Source organism: Diabrotica virgifera, chromosome 6 (genome assembly GCF_917563875.1).
Source record: "Diabrotica virgifera virgifera chromosome 6, PGI_DIABVI_V3a".
Taxonomy (NCBI): domain Eukaryota; kingdom Metazoa; phylum Arthropoda; class Insecta; order Coleoptera; family Chrysomelidae; genus Diabrotica; species Diabrotica virgifera.
Genome location: NC_065448.1, coordinates 26109994 through 26132218, shown reverse-complemented (window position 1 = coordinate 26132218; position 22225 = coordinate 26109994). Strand labels below are relative to the sequence as shown.

Genomic DNA, 22225 nt, shown 5'->3' with positions numbered 1-22225 from the left:
AAACAACTACAGAGTGGTGTTTACAAACTAACTTGTGGTGACTGTCCGAAAACTTACATCGGTCAAACTGGCAGAACCTTTGACAAACGGATAGCAGAACACAAAAGGGCTTTCAACAATAGAAAAACCGACACTTCTACATACGCACTTCACCTTCTAGATCATAATCATTCTTTTAGTGAACAGTTTCAAATTCTGCATATTCGAAATAAAGGCCTTAAGCTATCTTTATTAGAATCTATGGAAATTAATAAATTGAAAAATAAAAATATAATTCTGAATAACCAACTCGAGACAAACAGCTCCCCACTCCTCAACCTCTTCAGTTAAAGACTTTAAAAAGGCAAATACATAGTAAACTAAATCACTTGAGAAAGGCACTCTGCCGAAACAGCTGTAGTCACATACACAGTTGTAATTTGTGGAAGTATAGAAAACAAAAGTTTTTAGTGTTTTATTGTTAGAAATATTTTTCTATTAAACAAACACTAAACATATCAAAACAGCGTGTACCAAAATATACAGTCACTGTGTACGCTAAATAATGACGTGACTGGCTTGATGAAATTTAATTCGCGTGTACCTAACTTTTTTATTTGCGTACACGTTAGCGTGTACCTAGACACAGCGAAATATTTGACACGGTTTCAGGAATATTTTGAGTTTCTATTAAAAATAATATTCATAGTGTATTTTGATAAATAATTGATTTAAGACGTGAAATTAATAAAAAGTTTTAACAATAAAACACTGAAAACGTTTGTTTTCTATAGTTCCACAAAATGTATTACAACTATGTGACTACAGCTGTTTCGGCAGAGTGCCTATCTCAAGTGATTTAGTTTACTATGCGTTTGCCTTTTAAAGTCTTTAACTGAAGAGGTTGAGGAGTGGGGAGCTGTTTGTCTCGAGTTGGTCATTGAGAATTATATCTGTATTTTTCAATTTATTAATTTCCATAGATTCTAATAAAGATAGCTTAATGCCTTTATTTTGAATATTCAGAATTTGAAACTGTTCATTAAAAGAATTATTATGATCTAGAAGGTGAAGTGCGTATGTAGAAGTGTCTGTTTTTCTATTGTTGAAAGCCCTTTTGGGTTCTGCTATCCGTTTGTCAAAGGTTCTGCCAGTTTGACCGATGTAAGTCAGATGACTGATGTTTGTAGAAATCTACAAATTATATCGAATCTGTATCAAAATCAGAAAGCAAGAGTAAGAGTCGAAGGAGAACTGACAGAGGAAGTAAGTATACTTAGAGGAGTTCGACAAGGGTGCATACTTTCACCACTCTTATTCAACGTCTACAGTGAAGTGATATTTCAAGAAGCTTTATTGGATATTGTGGAAGGTATTTTGGTCAACGGTAATAGCATTAATAATATTAGATATGCGGACGATACGGTCATATTTGCAAGTGACATGGAAGATTTACAGTACATAATACAACATGTATACATTGCATGTGAAAGGTACGGACTGCAAATGAATCTCAAGAAAACGAAATCAATGATATTCTCAAAAAAACCACAAAATGTAGATAACCTGATCATCAATAATACAACGATCGAAAGAGTAACAACATATAAATATTTAGGAACGTGGCTAACCGAAGATGGAGATCAAACAAAAGAAATCAGATCTAGAATAGAAATGGCAAGAAACACGTTCATAAAATTGAAGAACTTACTTTGTAACCGTAAGCTTAATCTAGAGATCCGCACAAGAATGCTACGTTGTTACGTTTTTTCTACTTTACTATACGGCATGGAAGCGTGGAAAATAAAACAGTCCGAAATCAAAAAATTAAACTCCTTTGAGATGTGGTGCTACAGGAGAATCCACAGAATATCGTGGACTGAAAAAGTAACTAATATAGACGTGTTACAAAGAATGAAGAAAGAATGTGAAGTCATAAAAACTGTTAAAATTAGAAAGATTCAATATCTGGGTCACATAATGAGGGGAGAGAAGTACGTATTACTTAGGTTAATTATGCAAGGGAAGATACAAGAAAAGAGAAACCCAGGACGACGCAAAATATCCTGGCTAAGAAATTTGAGAGAGTGGTTCGGTTGCAGCTCATTAGAATTATTCAGAACTGCGGCCAATAAAATTAAAATAGCGATGATGATTTCCAACCTCCGATAGGGGACGGAACCTGAAGAAGAAGAAGACCGATGTAAGTTTTCGGACAGTCACCAAACTCCAAAAGAAAGCCCTGAAATTAGTATATCCACCACCACAGAAAGAACCCAGTACCTTCTGTTCTATCACATATACCTCGTCCAATTTACTTACCGTTGCACGTCATCCGCGCCATAGCCTGTGACACGATACCAACACGAAATATTTAGGCGGTGGGTGTGTTCTTTTTTAGAATCAAAATGATTCTAAAGGGGAACACACCTACCGCCTAGATATTTCGTGTTGGTATCGTGTCACAGGCTACGGCGCGGATGACGTGCAACGGTAAGTAAATTGGACGAGGTATATACTGGCAAGATAACAACAAGAATAGCCAGATACATAAAAAAATAAAGGAATAACACCAGCTTTCAGAACTAACAACAACTTAAGCAAATATATTAAGAACAATAAGAGCCGAAAGAGAAAACAACTACAGAGTGGTGTAAACAAACTAACTTGTGTTGACTGTCCGAAAACTTACATCGGTCAAACTGGCAGAACCTTTGACAAACGGATAGCAGAACACAAAAGGGCTTTCAACAATAGAAAAACAGATACTTCTACATACGCACTTCACCTTCTGGATCATAATCATTCTTTTAATGAACAGTTTCAAATTCTGCATATTCAAAATAAAGGCCTTAAGCTATCTTTATTAGAATCTATGGAAATTAATAAATTAAAAAATACAGATATAATTCTGAATGACCAACTCGAGACAAACAGATCCCCACTCCTTAACATCTTCAGTTAAAGACTTTAAAAAGACAAACACATAGTAAACTAAATCACTTGAGAAAGGCACTCTTCCGAAACAGCTGTAGTCACATAGTTGTAAATAATAAATTTTGTGGAAGTATAGAAAACAAAAGTTTTCAGTGTTTTATTGTTAGATAAAATGAACTTGCATCAAGTAACGGTCTAATCCAGGGGTGGCCAAACTGCGGCTCGTGAGCCACATGCGGCTCTTTGAAGAATTACTTGTGGCTCTCGATAAATGTAAAATCGAAGTACATACTCTAAATTTAAAAAGGATGCTTGTCGAATTATTTCCATATTAGAAACAACGTACTTTTATGGACCATTTAATTCCATTTTAAAATTCGTGAAATCCTAACACATATTAAACGGAAAGGAACGAAAACCTTAGAAACATCCTAAAACAGGGACCAATAGAGAAAAAAGTTGAAAAAAGAAACCTGGATTGGTTTGGATTGGACATTTAATTAGAATGAACGAGAACAGACTAATAAAGGAGGCGACAGATGCCAAGAGACAGGGGAAAAGAAGAAGGAGCAGATCTAGAAAGGAGCGGATGGAAGAAATCCAGGAAATCGAAACCAAGAGACGGAAAATAGCGCAATAGGTGAAGGAAATGGGAAGAAGACGGGAAGGCGTGAAAGAAATGGGTAAAAGATGGATAGGTGATAGGCGATAGCAAAATTCGACTCTCTTATTGGGCATAAGGAAAACGAGAAGAAGAATAAGGAAAACAAATGTAATTCAGTTTTAATATTTCCTAATTTTATTTGTTTTCAATAAATAACAGTTCTGTTAAAAAACATTGTGCCTACATACTTTCTTTGCATACTTTTTGAATACGTCTTTAATTGCGGCTCGCGAAAAATTTTAACTTGTGAAAAGTGGCTCTGGCTATCAAGGAGCTTGGCCACCCCTGGCTAATCCATCAATTAATAAAAAGTTATTTAATTTTTATTATTTCTGGAAGATTCAAGCAGAGAATACACCAGGATATTCTGTAATCCAATTATTTTGTTGAAAAGATGTTCAAAAGGTGTTCAAAATTTATCCAAGCGTTCCATAGTAACAATATATGTATTATTAAAAAAAATAACTTTTTCTCTTTTCCTGATTACTAGTTTTTATTGTGTAAAATGAAAACTGAATTAATAATTTAAATTTAAATTTTAATGCTTAATTTAAATGTTAATATTTCGTTGATGTCTGATGCTATGTAGTGTACCAGTGTCATGCGCAAATGTTTCCATTAGTGTATTTTCGCTAATAGGAATATCAGCAGTGAAAATTTGGTAAAGGAATGGGCCAAGTATTTTCGCTAATAGGAATGGGCCAAGTATTTTCGCTAATAGGAATATCAGCAGTGAAAATTTGGTAAAGGAATGGGCCAAGTACACTGCCTCCTAGAATAATATGATTTTCTTTTTAATAATTTGTATTAGGTTTAATAGTTTTTTTGTATTAGTATTAATTATTATCAAGTTGTATCTGGCTAAATAGCTAAGTGCTAAAGTCACAAAAAAAAAAAAAAAAGTACACTGCCTTGAGGTACTCCGGATCTTATTTGGTGGTACATAATTGAATAGGGATCGTTCGTATTTAACTTGGAAGTATCTTCTTCATCCAGCCTCAAAAGTCCACTGCTGAACATAGGCCTCCTCCCCTCGTTTCCAACCCCATCTATCCTGGGCCGCTCTCATCCAGTTTTTATTTATCTTTCTTAAGTCTTCAGTTCATCTTGTAGGCGGTCGACCGACGGTTCTCTTGTCTTCTCTTGACCTCCATTCCAATAAACTTTTTGTCCATCGCCAATCTGTCATTCTGGTTATGTGTCCTGCCCATCTCCGCGTAAACCTGGCTATCCTTTCGATGACGTCAGTCACCTTTGTTCTTCTCCTGATTTCTTTGTTTCTGATTTTGTCTCGCAGAGTTATTCCTAACATTGACCGCTCCATTATTCTCTGCGTGACTCTTAGTTTGGTAGCCGAGGCTTTAATTAAGGTGAGTGTTTCTGATACGTACGTCAAGACTGGGAGGACGCACTGATCAAATACCTTTCTCTTTAAGCATGTGGGCAATTCACTGTTAAGTTTCTCTCAGTTTTGCAAATTCTGCCCACCCAAGGCCGATTCTTCTCTTCAGTTCATGAGTCTGGTTATCCCTGCCAATCGTAATTTCATGTCCCAGGTATTTATATCTATCTACGAGCTCTATTTCTTTCCCACCAATACTGATGTTCTGGTTGGGTACCAAATTTGTCATTATTTTTGTTTTCGAGATGTTTATATTTAAACCTACATTTTCTGTAGCCACAACGAGTTTCTGTACCATCTCTCTTGCCATACCTAGATCCTCAGCTCATCAATGTCAAATAATTGTCAAAGTGTGGACACGAATTTTTATTCTCCGCATTTTAATAGTTTGATTTTAACGATACAAACGAGCAGTTCTCGGTGTATTGTGTGTTATTGTGTTAATTAGTGTTCCTTTTGTTAATTTTCTTTATTGTTTATAATAGGTAGGTTAGGTAAGTAATTAAAAAAATATATAATGGATGAGACCTCGGGTGGCACTTCGCCACCCGAAAATAAGGATGCAGAGGAGGATAGGTATGTAAATAATTTTATAGATTTAAATAATAGATATAGAACTGAGGATAAAGGTCCATATTTTGTATATATTGAGAGTACTGATAAGCATTTGGGAAGAATTTTCCCAATCCGGATTGGTCACGTTTTGTTGACTGACAATTATATAAAATCCGATGTCCTTGATATCAAATCGGTTGGTCTTAATCGCGTTAAAGTTATTTTTAAGTCGTATGAAAAAGCTAATTATCTAGTTGATAATAAAATTATGTCAAATAATAACTTAGTAGCGTATATACCCAAATTTTTTACACACAAGAAGGGTGTGTTGAGGAATATTGACACATACTTTTCTGAGGAATATTTAAAAAATGCCATAATATCTAATAAAGAGGTGGTTCAAGTTCAACGCATGAAACGAAAGGTAACAGATAAAGACGGTAATATTTCATATGTAAACAGACAAATGGTTATTGTGCAATTTGTAGGAAATGAACTTCCTCAAAATATACAAATTAATTTATGCAATTTCTCTGTAGAACCATATATATTCCCCGTTGTTCAATGTTTTAATTGCTTGCGATATGGACATTCTGCCAAGCAATGTAAAACCAAATCTTCTCACTGTCGAAACTGTTCTAGCCTAAATCATACGTCAGACTCTTCTTGCGAAAAATTCTGCATTTATTGCCAAAATAATGAACACTGCTCTACATCCAGAGATTGTCCAGTATATAAGAAACAAAAAAATATCAAACAACTCATGGCCAGGGAAAATATTACATTTAAAGAAGCTGAAAGAGTGCATGATAATCCATCTTATGCCAAGATTTCTACAAATAATAGATTTTCAGTTCTTAATAATTCCACTAATTTTCCCTCTCTACCACTCCCTAGTTCGTCCCAAACTCCAAATTCTAGCTTTTTGCTACGTAAACCCAATGTTCGAAATACTTCACCCAAAAGACAAGTGAAAAAACGTAAACCATCTGCTCCGGAGTCTCCACCTATTTCTCAGTCTCTGCCTACTTCTTCCCATTTTCAAACAAAAAAAACCAAATCTTCACATAATCCCATCATACCAAATCCTCACAGAGATGACTTTATCCAATATAAGGAAAAACTAACAAGTCAGATAATAACCGTAGTTAAACAAGTAGTTAATTCAGATTCATCCGCAACAAATTACAATTTAGAAGAAAATATTAGAAATATGAGCTCCTCTATATTAAGTTCTTCAAATCTAATTCCAGAAATGGATATTGAATCTTGTTCTGATGATTCAATCCACTAATAAGATAAGTACACTCAATAGTAAAAACATTAAAGTTATCCAATGGAATATTCGTTCTTTCTCTAAAAACCATCCAAGTTTATTAAATTTTTTACACAATAATCCTGTAGATATTATAGCTTTATCAGAAACCTTTAAAAAACCAAACCATTCTTTTAAACTTAAAGGGTATAAGATTATCCGACAGGATCGTGCAAATGGCTTTGGCGGTGTTGCCATTGCAGTTCGCCAAGACATTAAATTTATCAATTTTCCTATTACTTTTGCATATAAAAAAGATTTAGAACTTTGCGCAGTTAAATTTCCGTCCTTAAATATCATACTAGTATCGGTGTATAAACCACCTAAATTAAATGTTTCTAAATCAGATTGGTCAAATATCTTTCGGCAATTTAATTCTCCTGTTATTTTCTGTGGCGATTTTAACAGCCATCATACACTTTGGGGATCTCATATTAATAAAGCTTGTGGTAATCAATTAGTAGAAGCCTTAGATGATAATAACTATGTTGTTCTCAATAATGGTAAACCAACTAGAATTTCTCGTCCAGAAGAGCTACCTTCGGCGGTAGACGTTACATTTTGCTCTGCTAGTTTGGCTAGTGATTGTTGTGTATGGGATGTCGTACCAGATGCGTTAGGTTCAGATCATTGTTTAATCAAATTTGAAATTATTAGGGATAGAGTTATAATAAATAAAAATCCAGCATCTAAATGGAATGATAAATTAGCTGATTGGTCTGCATACTCCACTATACTGGAAAATTCGTTAATTAGTACAAACCAAAATCTAAACTCCAATCTACTAAGCTTCTCTATTTTTATGGAAAAGGTCTCAGAAGCAGCATCTGCAACTATTCCCCTAAAAAGAGCAAGACAACAAGTAACTCAACGTCCAATATGGTGGGATACCGAATGCTATGATATGTTTCGTCGCAGAAAAGAAGCCCTGAACCAGTATAAACGTGTCTCAAACTATACAAACTATTGTCAATACCAAAATGTAGCTAGTCAAACTAAATTACTATTTTCTAAAAAAGCTCGAGACAGCTGGATATCTTTCATAAGCAGTATTAATAAAAACACGCACCCTACTAAAATTTGGCAATTTATAAAAAAAATATCAAACAAAGACTCAACGGGATCGGGCAGTATATCAGCTGATATGGTGGACGATTTTTTTGAGTTTTTTATTCCCAAATTTGCATCAAATAAAATCGACTTCAGTAAATTCAATAGTAATGTAGCATGCAATGGATCATTTTATATGCCTATCAGTTTGGAGGAATTACGATTAGCAATCAAACAATCTAAAAGTACAGCACCGGGTTTTGATAGCATTACATATAAAATGATTGAATACTTGCCTGCAATTGCTAAAGACATTCTTTTAAATATTTTTAATAGTTGGTGGTTGCAAGGTTTATATGACCAAAGTTTAAAAAAAACTGTAATTTGCTTACTTGCTAAACCCAACAAAAATTTAAGTCTACCTAACTCTTACAGACCCATTTCATTAATATCATGCATTACAAAAACATTTGAGAGAATTATCAAATTAAGAATGGAATTGCATTTTGAAAGTAATTGTTTATTACCTATTAATCAGTTTGGATATCGCAGAGGCAAAGGCACCTCTGAAGCATTAGCTCACTTAGTTTCCGACATTCAGAATGCACTTTCCGTTAATCTTATAACGGCATGCTTGTTTTTAGATATTAAAGGGGCTTATGATACTCTGGATATTGATATTCTAACTGTACAGCTCATAAAATACGGTCTAAATTATAAATTCGCACAAAGAATCACAGATTTGTATAGGGACAGAGAAGTTTTCATTCGAGATTCAGAAAATCACATTTACGGCCCTCGATTATTATCAGTCGGAATTCCGCAAGGTTCAGTCCTAAGTCCAGTACTTTTTAATATCTATACTGCAGAATTGCATGACATGTTAAATGAAACAAATAATACAATTAAAATCATTCAGTATGCAGACGATTTCTGTATATACAGCAGCCGTAAATCATATAATGAGTGTTTATGCGATTTGGAACTGATAATGCAATGTGTAAAAAGATGGTCTATGGCTTTTAATTTCACGTTATCCCCTGAGAAATCTAGCATCACCTTTTTCACTAGACATAGGTTAAGTTCCCCTACCAGTATAAATTTAAGTAATGTTGATATTAATGTATCCTCTCACCATAAGTATCTGGGCGTGGTTTTGGACAAAAAACTAACCTGGACACTCCATGTGAATCACATTATCAACAAATGCGAAAAAGGTTTAAACATGCTTCGTTGCATATGTAAAGCTAGATGGGGTGCCGACCCAAAGATAGCATTAATGTTCTATAAATCGTATATTCGGCCAATCATTGATTATGGATGCTTTTTATATGGTTCATCGTCAAAATCTAATTTATCAAAAATCGATCATATTCAGTATAAGGCAATACGTATATGTATTAGTGCGTTTAAGTCAACGCCATGTGCTGCAATTCTAGCAGAAGCGCAGGAACCTCCTCTAAACCTTAGAAGAGAATTCTTGTCTAATAAGTTTCTATTAAAGACCAGGACTTTAGACTCACATAAATTATTAAGTAAAATTAACAGTCTCACTGAATATAACTTAACAAATTCTTATTGGAGAATTAAAACTTCTCCCCCTCTTACAGATGCTTATCTAGAAACTAACAACTTTAGCATTAACACTAAACAAATATTACCCATATATAACCTTTCTATTGAGGAAATCGCAATCTTTCCAAAGATCATAAAACCTACATACAGAAACTTACCATGCCAAAACAATAAAATTGTAAAATTAATCTTATCTGAATTTTCTAATTATAAATACATCTATACAGATGGTTCAAAAACATGTAATAGTGTAGGTAGCGCTTATTATGTTTCTAATATAAAAAGTGGTAATTCTTTTAGACTACCTAAATGTACATCTATCTTCACTGCCGAACTTTATGCTATTGAAAGAGCCCTAACTTACGCGGTTGAACAGAACTTTGGAGACACGGTTATACTATCAGATTCTTTATCTGCTCTTGAGGCAATATCGCAACCAATAACCAAAAAACACAACAATGAGTTGTTATGCCATATTAGAAAGACAATCGCTCGATTTAAAAATAATAGCAGTGACTTGGTCTTTATCTGGGTAAAAGGACATGCCGGAATCAAAGAAAATGAGATAGTGGATGAAATGGCAAAGAATTCAGCAACTTTAAATGAAATAGTAGATTTAACAATCTCCAGCGATTACATTCCCGAATTGCATAAAAAATTAAGAAAAAAATGGGAAACTATTTGGCTTAAGTTTGTACAAACTTCGAGGAATCCATACACTAACATACACCCACAACTTCCGCAAAATATCCCACATATATTTGATTATCACGTTACTCGATTTTATTCCACATCCCTAAGTCGCTTAAGATTAAACCATGGCAATTTTCCTGCACATTTAGCTAAAATAGGAATGCGTATCAACTCTCTCTGTTCATGTGATAACTACTCTACTGCAGATTTAAATCATATAATCTTTAATTGTGAACTTAATAAAAACCATACGAAAGCACTAATTGCTAGACTTCAGGAGCGGAATGTAAGTTTACCGCTGAATATTTCACATCTACTAAGCTTCAATACCAAAACTATTAATGATATTATCATACAATTTCTTAAAGATTCTAAAATAAAAATTTAATATGACATCTTCAATCTTCAACTTTCAAATATCTGTGGCAAAAAGTTTATCTAATGCCATCCCCTCTTTGTGAACACACACACTAGATCCTCAGCTACTATGACTATATCATCGGCGAAATGTAAGTTGTTTAGGTATTCTCCATCTATTTTTATTCCCTTTGTCATCCAATCCAAACTCTTGAAAGCATGTTCTAAGACCGTATTAAAAAGTTTAGGTGACATTGGGTCTCCTTGTCTAACCCCCCGTTCTATTTTTATGCGATTACTGTTAGTATGTAATTTGACGGTGGTTGTTGTTGCTTTTGTATAATAATTTTGTATACCTACAATCTAGCCTGCATTCTTTAAGCGCCTGTAATATGTTGCTAAGCTCAACTGTGTCAAAGACTTTATGAAAATCGATAAAAACCAGAACTAGAGGTTTATTGTATTCCACTACTTTCTCTATTAGGGTTTGGGTTTTTATACTTTGTAGATGGTCATTTGTTCCGTAACTTTTTCGAAATCCTGCCTGTTCTCTTGGGTGATAAGTCTCTAACTTTCATTCTATTCTCTTAACTATTATTCGCGTAAATAACTTATATACATGGCTGAGGAAACTAATCGGTCTGTAATTCTCTAAATTGGCGTTGTCTCCTGCTTTGTGTAATAGAATCATAGTAGCGTTGTTCCAGTCTGTTGGAATATTGGCGTTGTGAAGGCAGATATTGAAAAGTAGTTTAATTTTTTCAAGTAGTATATCTCCTCCAATTTTTTAGTGCTTCTGATACTATTCCATCTTCGCCTGGGGTACGATTACTTTTCATTTTCTTCAGAGCCTCTTTGAGTTCTGATTTTGTTATATCGGGTATTAAATCTGATCCTTGATTTAATACCCCAGTATTTACTGTAATTGGAAGTTGCGTATTGTCATCTTTTTTTCTTGATTTGTATAACTCTGTGTAGAACTCTTCGACTATTGTTAATATTTCATCTCTGTTTGTAGTTTCTTCTCCAGTTCTGTTTCTTAGTTTGTTGATTTCTATTTTTCCTTTTTGTACGTTTCTCTTCAAAACTTTCATGTTCTTATTTTGCTCTATTGCTTGTTTTGTTTTTTCTACATTGTAGTTTCTTATGTATTTTCTTATTGCCTTTGTGATCGTCTTAGTTCTATAAAAGTATCTGTCAGACAAATATGATTTGAGGAGGAGATATATTTGGTCAGTTAGTTGAGCTTTTATTTTGAAGGGAAGACCCTCGTGCCACACTCTATCAAATGCTTGCTGTATATCGAGGAATTCTGATATACAGATTTGTTTCCCTTCTACACTCTCTTTTATTTTGTTGGCAACAATCTATGGCACAGTTGTATGGTTGAGTGATTTGAGCGAAAACCAAACTGGTGATCTGGGATCGGGTTTTCTATAGCTATTGTTGTTTCTATTCTGTTAAGGATTAACCTTTCGAAGACTTTTGATAAAGTCGGAAGAAGACTTATTGGTTTAGACCAGTGGTTCCCAACCTTTTTCCCATGATCGCCCCCTTAGACAGGTTTCACCGGTTGTGAATACTATAATCGCCCCCCTCCCCAATTAAATTGAAACAAAAAATTATTCAGTACAATATTGATTTATTTTTACATTTCGTAAAATGATACATGATAAGTCATCATTCAATCTTCGCTTGTCCACTGCTAGACATAGATCTCATAATTTTCCCTCTATTTCGATCTTGTGCCTCTTGCATTTTGTCCACGTGTTGGTGAACATGGTTAGTAATAATTGTTAATTTCTCCCTTGGGCCTGGTGATACTCACATAATTTCTTTATGTCTGGCTCAATGTTGGTTAATAGCTTTGTACCTCAAATCCCCTCCAAGGTGGAGGCAATATATTTGAAGATCCTCAGAATAACCACATGATGATTTCTGGGGAATTTGGTCAGACCTCCTCTCTGTATATTTTCTTCAAAAATAGATAGTTTGTCAATGAATGTTCCGACTACTCCCTTCGCTTTGGCCATATTTATGTTCTTCCTTTGTAATTCCAGATTAGTTCCATTTAATTTTTCAGAAATATCTGATAGTTAAGCGATGTCATTTCGCTTCTCTTGTAGTGCTGTACTCAGTGTGGGGTCAGTAGTTATCAGAAATTCGATAATAGTATCCATGAGACTGCAGAACCGCCGTAAGCAATTCCCTTTCGAAAGCCAGCGGACTTCCGTATATAGTACTGTAGTAGCAATGTATTAAATATCTCATCATTTTCTTTACAGAGTATCAGAGTGTACGAAATATTCCATCATTCTTTGGTTTTGCTTTAATTTTATTTACCTCATCTATGACAAGACCAATATTTACATATGAAGCACAGACATGGACCTTCACGAAAGAAAATATGGAAAGAATGGCCAATACTCAAAGGGCAATGGAAAGAAAGATGCTGGGTATCAAGATAAGTGACAAAAATAAAAATACATGGATCAGAAATAAAACCAACGTGAAAGATCTAAACATGCAGCTACTATCTAGTTAAAAACATGATAAAACAACAGACAAAAAGACGGAAGATGGAATGAAGCGACAATACACTGGAGACCTTGCGACCTTAAAAGAGGAAAGGGCAGACCACAGATGAGATGGTCGAATCAGCGGCGGCCGGTCAGGGTCGGCAGGGTCGGCAGTGCCGACCCACACATTTATAGATATAGATTTTTTAAATATTTGTATCTCTGAAATAAAAAAAAATCTATCAGATAATACAGACTAAATTTTATTCATGGTTTTTAAAAGAATTTGATCAATCCGAGCGTTAAGTGATCCCTGCGCATAACAGACTTCTCAAAAAACCAATGATCCGAGCCATTTATCTGACTTTTCGGCTAGCCGTCCCTAACATCCGTAGCTTGACAATTTACACGTAAAACTCAACGACGACGTAACAAGTCGATGAGCAAGCGAACATTACTTTTCTCCGTGGGCAATAGAAGATACGGCATGGCAGGTTACGCGCCAAGTACGGCACATTTCGATCTGCCGGTCAGTGTTTCATTTGGAAGCATGCATCGGTAGAAATTGTCAAAAATAATCACGCCGTTTTACATCGTTTAATTGATATTGTAATTTTTTTAAGTTGTCAGGAATTATCATTTAGTGGACATGATGGATCGAAGCATTTGTTAAAAATCAAAGTAATTATTGAGAATTAATAAAATTGTTTTAGAAATACCTATTTACTTTCTGATTCGAAGTGTATTCGTAATACAGAATGAATTACATAATACATATTATAATCAAATAGTTAAATTTTGAATAACGTTGTTGAATCTGAGATTTAGAAAAACATTTGCTTTTCACTGAAAGTAGATGAAACTTCTGATTATCATGTCATTCACAATTATTATCAATTATTTTGTTCGATACGCGTTACGTGGTAATATTTATGAGAGGTTTTTAGGTTTTAGAGATGTGAGTAAAAGCAATAAGGCAGAATATATTTTTGGTGTTTTAAAGAACAGATTCAAATTTTTTTATACCAAAAATAAATTGGTAGGGCAAACTGGGGCAATCTTATGACAGCGTTGCTGTGATGAGTGGTGAATTGAATAGTCTCCAGGCAAAAGTTAAAACTATTGCATCACAAGCTTTATTTACTCACTATTATGCGCATATAATGAATTTAGTTTTACATGATACGTGTAAAAAAATAAAGAATATCGACTTTTCTTGCCAGTTTAGCTCACCTAAACGGATTACTGCTTTAGAACAAATTTGTTTCGAAAAAAAAAGCGAACAGTTTGTCAGACGCGATGAAATTTTAAATCTCGGTTAGTTTTATCTAAGCAGATTATCTCTTATAGTTTTAGTATCTGTAGCAGATTTTCGTGAACAGCTTTTGGAAGTTTTTGATTTTATTATCGAAGGCGATGATTTTGAAAGTGGCGATACCTCGATCCGTGAAGCAATCGGTTTGAGAACTTTATTAAATACTAATGACTCTTTCAATATTTTTTTAAATATTTTTAAGACAGAGTTTGCCCAAGATATTCCTTGTTGTTCAAAATCAGTCAACTGACATTATTTATTCTAAAAATAGAATACGAAAGCTGGTGCAAAATCTCAGAGATTTTCGTAATGATAGTAGTTTCCAGTATATACGCAGTGACGTTTTGGATTCGCTTGATATTTCCGAACCACCCCAAAAAAGACAACGACATGATACATACCTCGAAAAACGAGTAAGTATATCTTGAAATTTTGGATACCTACTATTATATGCAAATAGATACTCGTTTTTCGAATGTTGAAGATTTGCAAATTTTTGACCTCTTTGACGATTTAAAATTTAAAAGTTACGTTCGCCAAAGAATTTCCAAGATATTAATTATTACAAGTTAGGTACTTAAAAATTATGCTGGTCCAAATATTTTCAGAAAGTGGGATAAGTTGCACAATATGTATGTATAATTCTATGTAGTAAGTACTGCAATTCATTACAACAAACTGTTTATCAATTTTCTTATTACCACCAATTTCTGCCTAAAAAAACGGGATTTACCTTGTCTCAAAAGAATCAACACGTATTGTCGAAACACCATGAAACAAGAGAGAATGTCAAGTACATCAAATAAAAAAAAGCAAAAAACAACAAAATCTCCTATGATGAATTAAGCCTTTTAGTTTGATGGTATACCTATATGAGGAGACAAAAAAACCTTGCCGACCCTGTCTCCAAGGCCACGAGCCGCCACTGGGTCGAATGACCCAAAAAGATGCGCTGGGACCAGATGGACAGGATTAGCACTGAACGAAGAAGAGTGGAAAAATAAGGAGGAGGCCTATGTTCAACTTTGGACAAATGAAGGGCAAAAGATAGATAGATGACAAAACGACCACAATTTTGGCCGTACACTTTTTGTTGGAGTCAGATCGGCAGGGTCGGTACCTACTCTCATCATTCTTATCCCACTTCTATCCCTTTCTCTTTTGTGCGGATGTTCGCCCAATACGAAAGCTCGATAAAAGGAAAATGCAGAATTAATTATAATGTATTACTTACCTATAGAATTAAATTGTATCATGATTCATAGCCCTCTGTTACTAGACGAGATGTTCGTGTTATTGTTACCTGTATTGGTGTACATTTAATTACTTTTTATTATCCTATGGATATCCGATCGAAAGTATTGTTTTTTCTTCTCTATTACCCATTTCTCTTTTCCCAGATGCTAATCGCCCACCTTATCGCCCCCTTTTCTCTATTGCCCCCTTCGCTCTATCGCCCCCCTGAAAATCTCAAATCGCCCCCAAGGGGGCGATCGCCCCCCGGTTGGGAATCACTGGTTTAGACGAACTAGCTTTAGTTGGAGGTTTACCAGGTTTAGGTATGGAACATTAAAATAATTTTTTTTTAGATGTCATACATAGAATTGTGACTAAGATCAACTAGCCAGGTATAAGAAATATGTTTATTTCGTACTATCTTACAAATTAATGTAGAATTGTAAATATCTTACCTTAATTTTGGAGACTCCTGTATATTATTTTTCTTAATTATTATTACAAACAAGAAAAACGAGCGGGGACAGCTGTGTGGGCGTATCTAATCGATGGGTAGTTTTAGTGAAAAGGTTGTGTTTATTTTTAATCGGTAAGATAAACAAGTAGCTGGTTTGACTAATTTTTATAGTTTTAGTTTATTGGGAAAAGTCGGTATATACTTTGATCCGATATTAATAGCTTAAAACGGGAAAAAGGAGATTAGAGGTATTAAGGGAATTTGTTTTAGCGTAGGGAGGCGAGCGTCAGTCGATTTTTAGTTTCGAAGGAAAGAGGTTGTATTTAGGACAAACGAAAAGACGAGGTTTAAGACGTACTTATATATTGACAAGCCGGTCATATATTAAGTAGATAAATGCGATTGTTTCAAAGACATTTTCTTTTGTGAGAACTCGTAAAATTTTAGTCGCAATTACACACTTTTAGATTTCGTCAATTTAATAGTATCTATAATTTAGTTATCTATTTTATTAATTAAAACTGTTAAACATCACACGGAATTTTATTACGGTTGTCTTTAACGAATCCCTGCATTAATATGTCTTCCATCTTTTGCATTGTATTTAATTATCTTCACTGATTTTGATCATAATGTTAATAAATTGTTGCAGGCTGATACTGACAGAGACCAAAAGTTAAAAGAGGAACTGAAGAAAGTGAAAGAACATTTAAACACGTGTCAGCATAAGTTCGGTAAATTACCGAGTTACCTTAGTATAAAAGGATTTGAACAAGTAAAAAAGAAAGACGAGGAGTACCTAGGTGCCATTTTCCTTTGTTATAATACCAGACTAGGTCTTATGTCAGAAACTGGTGATTTAATTGAAGACAGAGTTCGCAGATTTTACACAACTCTACATGGAGATTCCGATCGTTCAAAAGAAAACATAGAGAAAATTTTGAAGATATGTAAACCGCCTAGTCATTCCCTATTTACTCCAGAGTATAAAGCTTTCTTTTTTGAATCTTGCAGAGACAAACACATATTAATACCTTAAGCCTGATCAAATAAAATAAAATCAAAATATATAAATCATTGGAATACATTTTATATCACAGTATAGTGAAAACAAAAGATATTTTCCAGAAAGTATATAATTTATATAAGGGGATCACACAATTTACTTCTTTAACTTCTGCGCTAATTCATGTTTTTATGAAGGTTTTTACCGTAATGTGAAAGGTAAAAGACTTCAGTGAAAACGCACTGTCGGGTTCTATTTTCCGCTAAGGCCTTCACCTCTTCCAAGACTTTCCTTGACTTTTTATCTATGATGGATATTTTTCAAGTTTGTGCTAGGCGACCTCTTTTTTCCTTAGGGATTCCAATCTAGGGCAGTCCTTACAATACTGAAGCTATTTTTCCGGAGTGTGTGACCCATTCAACCCCACTTTCTGGGCTTTCATTCATTTTCTACCCTCTGTTCTTCGATCAGGTGTATTATATATCTTCATTTCTGATGATGTTAGACAAAAAAATACGAACAATTATTCGTAAAGATTTATTATATTCTGGGCTAATTAGCAAAATACAAGGAAAAGTTATTTACCAGCAATTTTATTGCTGGAATCGAATCTTGTGATTGTATATATTAATAATATAGGTATGCAAAATCCGCAGATACTGTGCTACTGTTTTTATAAACAAAATGGCGCCCGAAAATCGTGTTTTTTTTAATGTTTGCTCTATAACTCCAAAAATTTTAACTTTATACCAAAAACACCCAAACAAAAATTCACCGTAATTAAATTCTGCATAGAGACGTGTTTTTCCCGATTTACTTTGACGAAAATTTTCCCCGGAAAATGCGGGTTTTTCCAACAAAATCTTTAATTTTCAACTAAAATTTTAGATAAGTAATTGTTTATCAATAATTAAATAACTTGGTACTATAAAAGCTCTTTTCGAATAGATTATAATTCCAGAAGCCGATGGAAATTGAAGAAACAGTTTAGCAACAATTGAATTGTTAATTAAAATTTTACGGTAGCTATAATAATCACAATAATTATGATACATAAGAATAACTATAATTTTTTTATTAAAAGACACTGTACCTATCTAATGTATTTTACAGAATTGAAATTGGACTATTTAAGCGGCCTCAGGAATATTTTAAATTTTTGGCTTATAAACAAATAGAATATTTTGTGAAATTTTAAATTAAATTAAATCGTGAAAATGGTATTGGAAAAAAAGCGGCAGGACGCTTCTTTCAAAAGAAAATACGTTTAATTGTGATAAGTGGTTCCTGAGATACAACCGGTCAAAGTTGACCGGCATTTACGTCAAAGATATAAACAATAGGATTATAATTTTTGAACCGTCACCTTTTAATTTTTGTCCTCTTTCTTCACACTAATTTTTATATCTTAAAATACTCATAACATATGTTATTATAATAAAAACTATCAATATTACGAGTGAAAATTGCCAAAAATAGCAAAATGCCAATCAAAAATTAGATTGGAGGAAATGTAATATCAAAGTTCAAAATCGGTATACGTTAAAAAATGCATTTTCTCGGCTTCCCATGGAGCAATTTTCTTCATTCTTTTTTTGTTTTCAAGTAACTCGACTAGAGCTCGACTATAATAGAATATGTTATGAGTACTTTAAAGATATGAAAATTGGTGTGGAGAAAGAGGACCAAAATAAAAAGGTGATGGTTTAAAATTATGATCCTGTTGTTTATATCTTAGCCGTAAATGCCGGTCAACTTTTACCGGTTGTATCTCAGGAACCACTCATCACAATTAAACGTTTTTTTTTTTAAAGAAGCACTCTCCTGCTTTTTTTCCAATACAGTTTTCATGATTTAATTTAATGTAATATTTCCCGAGATATTCTATTTGTTTATAAGCCAAAAGATTGTTTATAATTTTAAAATATTCCTGAGGCCGCTTAAATAGTATAATTTCAATTCTGTGAAGTACATTAGATAGGTAGGTACAGTGTCTTTTTATACAAAAATCATAGTTATTCTTATGTATCATAATTATTGTGGTTATTATAGCGACCGTAAATTTTTAATTAACATTTCAATTATTGTTGCTAAACTTTTCATTCAATTTCCATCGGCTTCTGGAGTTATAATCTATACACAAAGAGCTTTTATATTACCAAGTTATTTAATTATTGATAAACAATTACTTATCTAAAATTTTAGTTGAAAATTAAAGATTTTGTTGGAAAAACTTGCATTTTCCGGGAAAAGTTTTCGGCGAAGTAAATCGGGAAAGACTCGCCTTTATGCAGAATTTAATTACGGTGAATTTTTATTTGGGTGTTTTTGGTGTAAAGTTCAAATCTTTGGAGTTATATATATATAGAGCAAAAATTGAAAAAAAAACACGATTTTCCGGCGCCATTTTGTTTATAAAAAAAGTAGCACACTATCTGCGGACTTTGCATTCGATTCCTGCAATTCCAGCAATAAAATTGCTGGTAAGTAAGTTTTCGCAAAAATGGCCTATTCTTTGATAATCTTCCTAGACTACATATTAACAAAGACTTGCAGTTTGTCTGTAAAGGTTTATTGTCACTTCCCAGGTTTCACATCCGTAGAGTAGAACAGACATGACATTTGACTGGAATATTCGGATCTTTGTCTTTGTAGTATACTCCTCAGACCTCCAAACAGGATTCAGCATGTTGAATGCTTGTTGATCTTTTCGTATCCTCATACAAATTTTGTCTTCTGTACCTCCGCTTTCTGTTATGACACTTCCAAGATACGTAAAGTTTTCCACATTTTCAATCTGCATGCTGTTTATAGTAAATACAGTGTTGTTTCTTGCATTTATTTTCATGGATTTGGTTTTACTAATATTTATTTTGAAACTTATTTTATTGGCTTCAGTGAAAAGTGTTTCCAATTGGTCAGCTACATCTTTGAACTTTTGTCCTAATAGGCAGATGTTGACGGCGTATTCTAGATCGCTTACACGTGTGGTTATCGCCCATTGTATCACTCTTGTGTTGGAGTCTAGTTTGGAGAAAACATAGTCTACTTCTTCTTCTTCAGTGCCTTATTTGGTCCGGATGTTGGCGATCATCAAGGCTATCATTGTTTTGTTGACTGCTCTGCGAAACAGCTCCGCGGAGCTTATCCCAAACCATTGTCGGAGGTTTTTCAACCACGAGATACGACGGCGTCCCGGTCATCTCCTGCAAAATACTTTGCCCTGCATGACGAGTTGAAGAACTCGATATTTTTCTTCGTTTCGCATCACGTGGCGAAGGTACTAAAGGTTACGTTGTTTTACTAAATTGAGCACTTCTTTTTCTTTTGTCGTGCGCTGTAGGACCTCAATGTTGGTGACATGGTCCACATAAGATATTTTTAGTATCCTCCTGTAGATCCACATCTCGAAGGCTTTTCAGTGGCTTGCGTCAGTGTCCAGGCTTCAACTCCATACAGTAGCACTGGAAAAATGTAGCACCTCACTATCCGCGTCTTGGTTCCCAAACTGAGATCGCTGCAGCACAGCAAGGATCTCAGCTTGATAAATGTAGACCGTGCCATTTCAATTCTGGATCTAATCTCTTGAGCGTGGTCCCATTGTGAGTTGAGGGTAGTTCCGAGGTAAGTGAATCTGTCGACTCTCTGGATCTCTTCGCTATCTGCCATTAGTGCCCCGGGATCTAAATTTACACGGCTGACAACCATGAATTTAGTTTTCTTAATATTAAGGTTCAGTCCGTATGTTACGCTCACAGTTCTCACACGGTCTAGTAAGGCCTGTAGATCATTTAGGCTGGTTGCTAGTAATACAGTGTCATCGGCGTAGCGGATATTATTGATGTATTCACCGTTCACTCGGATTCCCATCTCTAGGTTTGTGAGGGCTTCAGTAAAAATTTCCTCAGAGTATTTATTGAAAAGAGTCGGCGAGAGCACATAGCCCTGCCTTACTCCTCGCATGATCTTCACTTGGTCGGTCAACTGGTCTTCGACCTTGACTTGAGCACGCTGGTTCCAGTATAAATTCATAATGATCCGAATGTCCTTCTCATCTAATCCTACTCTTTGTAGGGCGGTTACCATCTTCTGGTGCTGGCAACGGTCAAATGCCTTGGCGTAGTCAATAAAACAAGCATAGACATCACAATTAACATCGCGGCATCTCTGAAGTAGAAATTGTAAGGTGAAAAGTGCTTCACGTGTACCCATGGAATCGCGGAATCCAAATTGCATTTCACCGATATTTTCCTCGAATTTCTTGTAAATTCTGGCATGTATGATTTTAAGAAAAATCTTAAGTGCATGACTCTAAGGCTGATAGTCCGGAAGTCTTTTTTGGTATTGTTACAAACGTTGACAATAGCCATTCCTCTGGGATATTACCTGAGTCGTATATGGCGTTGAACAGTTCAGTTAACTCCTTCGTGCTTACTTACTTCATTCATCATCTTAATAAGTTCGACGGGTATTTCGTCCGGACCTGTGGCTTTACCATTCTTAGACTGTTTTAAAGCCTCTTTCACCTCGCTTTCTAGTATTGACGGCTCTGTCATGCAATTTATTTCTGAAAGGTTGCCTCGGTAGTCCCAGAAGAGTTCTTCGATGTACATTTTCCAGGTCACCAACTTCTCCTTGACTGTCGTCGCCAAATTCTCGTCTTTATTTATGATGAGGTGTGTGTTTCTCCTCTTGTATTGACCAGTGGCTTCTCTCTCTTCGAATCATAGTCTACAGCTATGTTAAAAAGAAACGGAGAAAGCACGCATCCATGTCAAACGTGCGTCAAATTCGTCACTGTTGATCCCATTGTATGTCATGCTGCATTTCGCCTCAGTGTACAGTGACTTTGTAATGAAAATTATTGTATGCGCGATGTTCCTTAGCTCTAAAATTTTCCATACAGCAGCATGAGATAAGCGGTCAAAGGCACGCTCGAAATTAAGAAAAACATGTATAGGAGTGTGTTCCATTCAATCGATTGTTCCAGTATTACCCTTACAGTATTAATGTGATCTATACAAGAAGATTCGGGTCTAAATCCTGCTTGATTAGCTCGAAACTCAACCTCGTTTGGTAATATTTTAGTTATTATAGTCGTGAAAATTTTATTTATGGTGGTAACCAAGGTGATTCCTCTCCAATTATTCCTCTCAAGTTATTCC

At 34.7% G+C, this 22225-nt stretch overlaps 1 protein-coding gene across 2 annotated transcripts in view; it reads left to right on the top strand.

Annotated features, from left to right (window-relative positions):
* LOC114336833 (uncharacterized) overlaps positions 1-17245 on the top strand; it is a 63976-nt gene extending 46731 nt beyond the window's left edge. For both annotated transcript variants that reach the window (XM_028287216.2, XM_028287217.2), the window contains exon 2: positions 16707-17245. In XM_028287216.2, the coding sequence (XP_028143017.1) occupies positions 16707-17093 (387 nt within the window). In that variant the 3' untranslated portion in view covers positions 17094-17245. The remainder of the gene's footprint in view (positions 1-16706) is intronic.
* The last annotated feature ends 4980 nt before the right edge of the window (positions 17246-22225 follow it).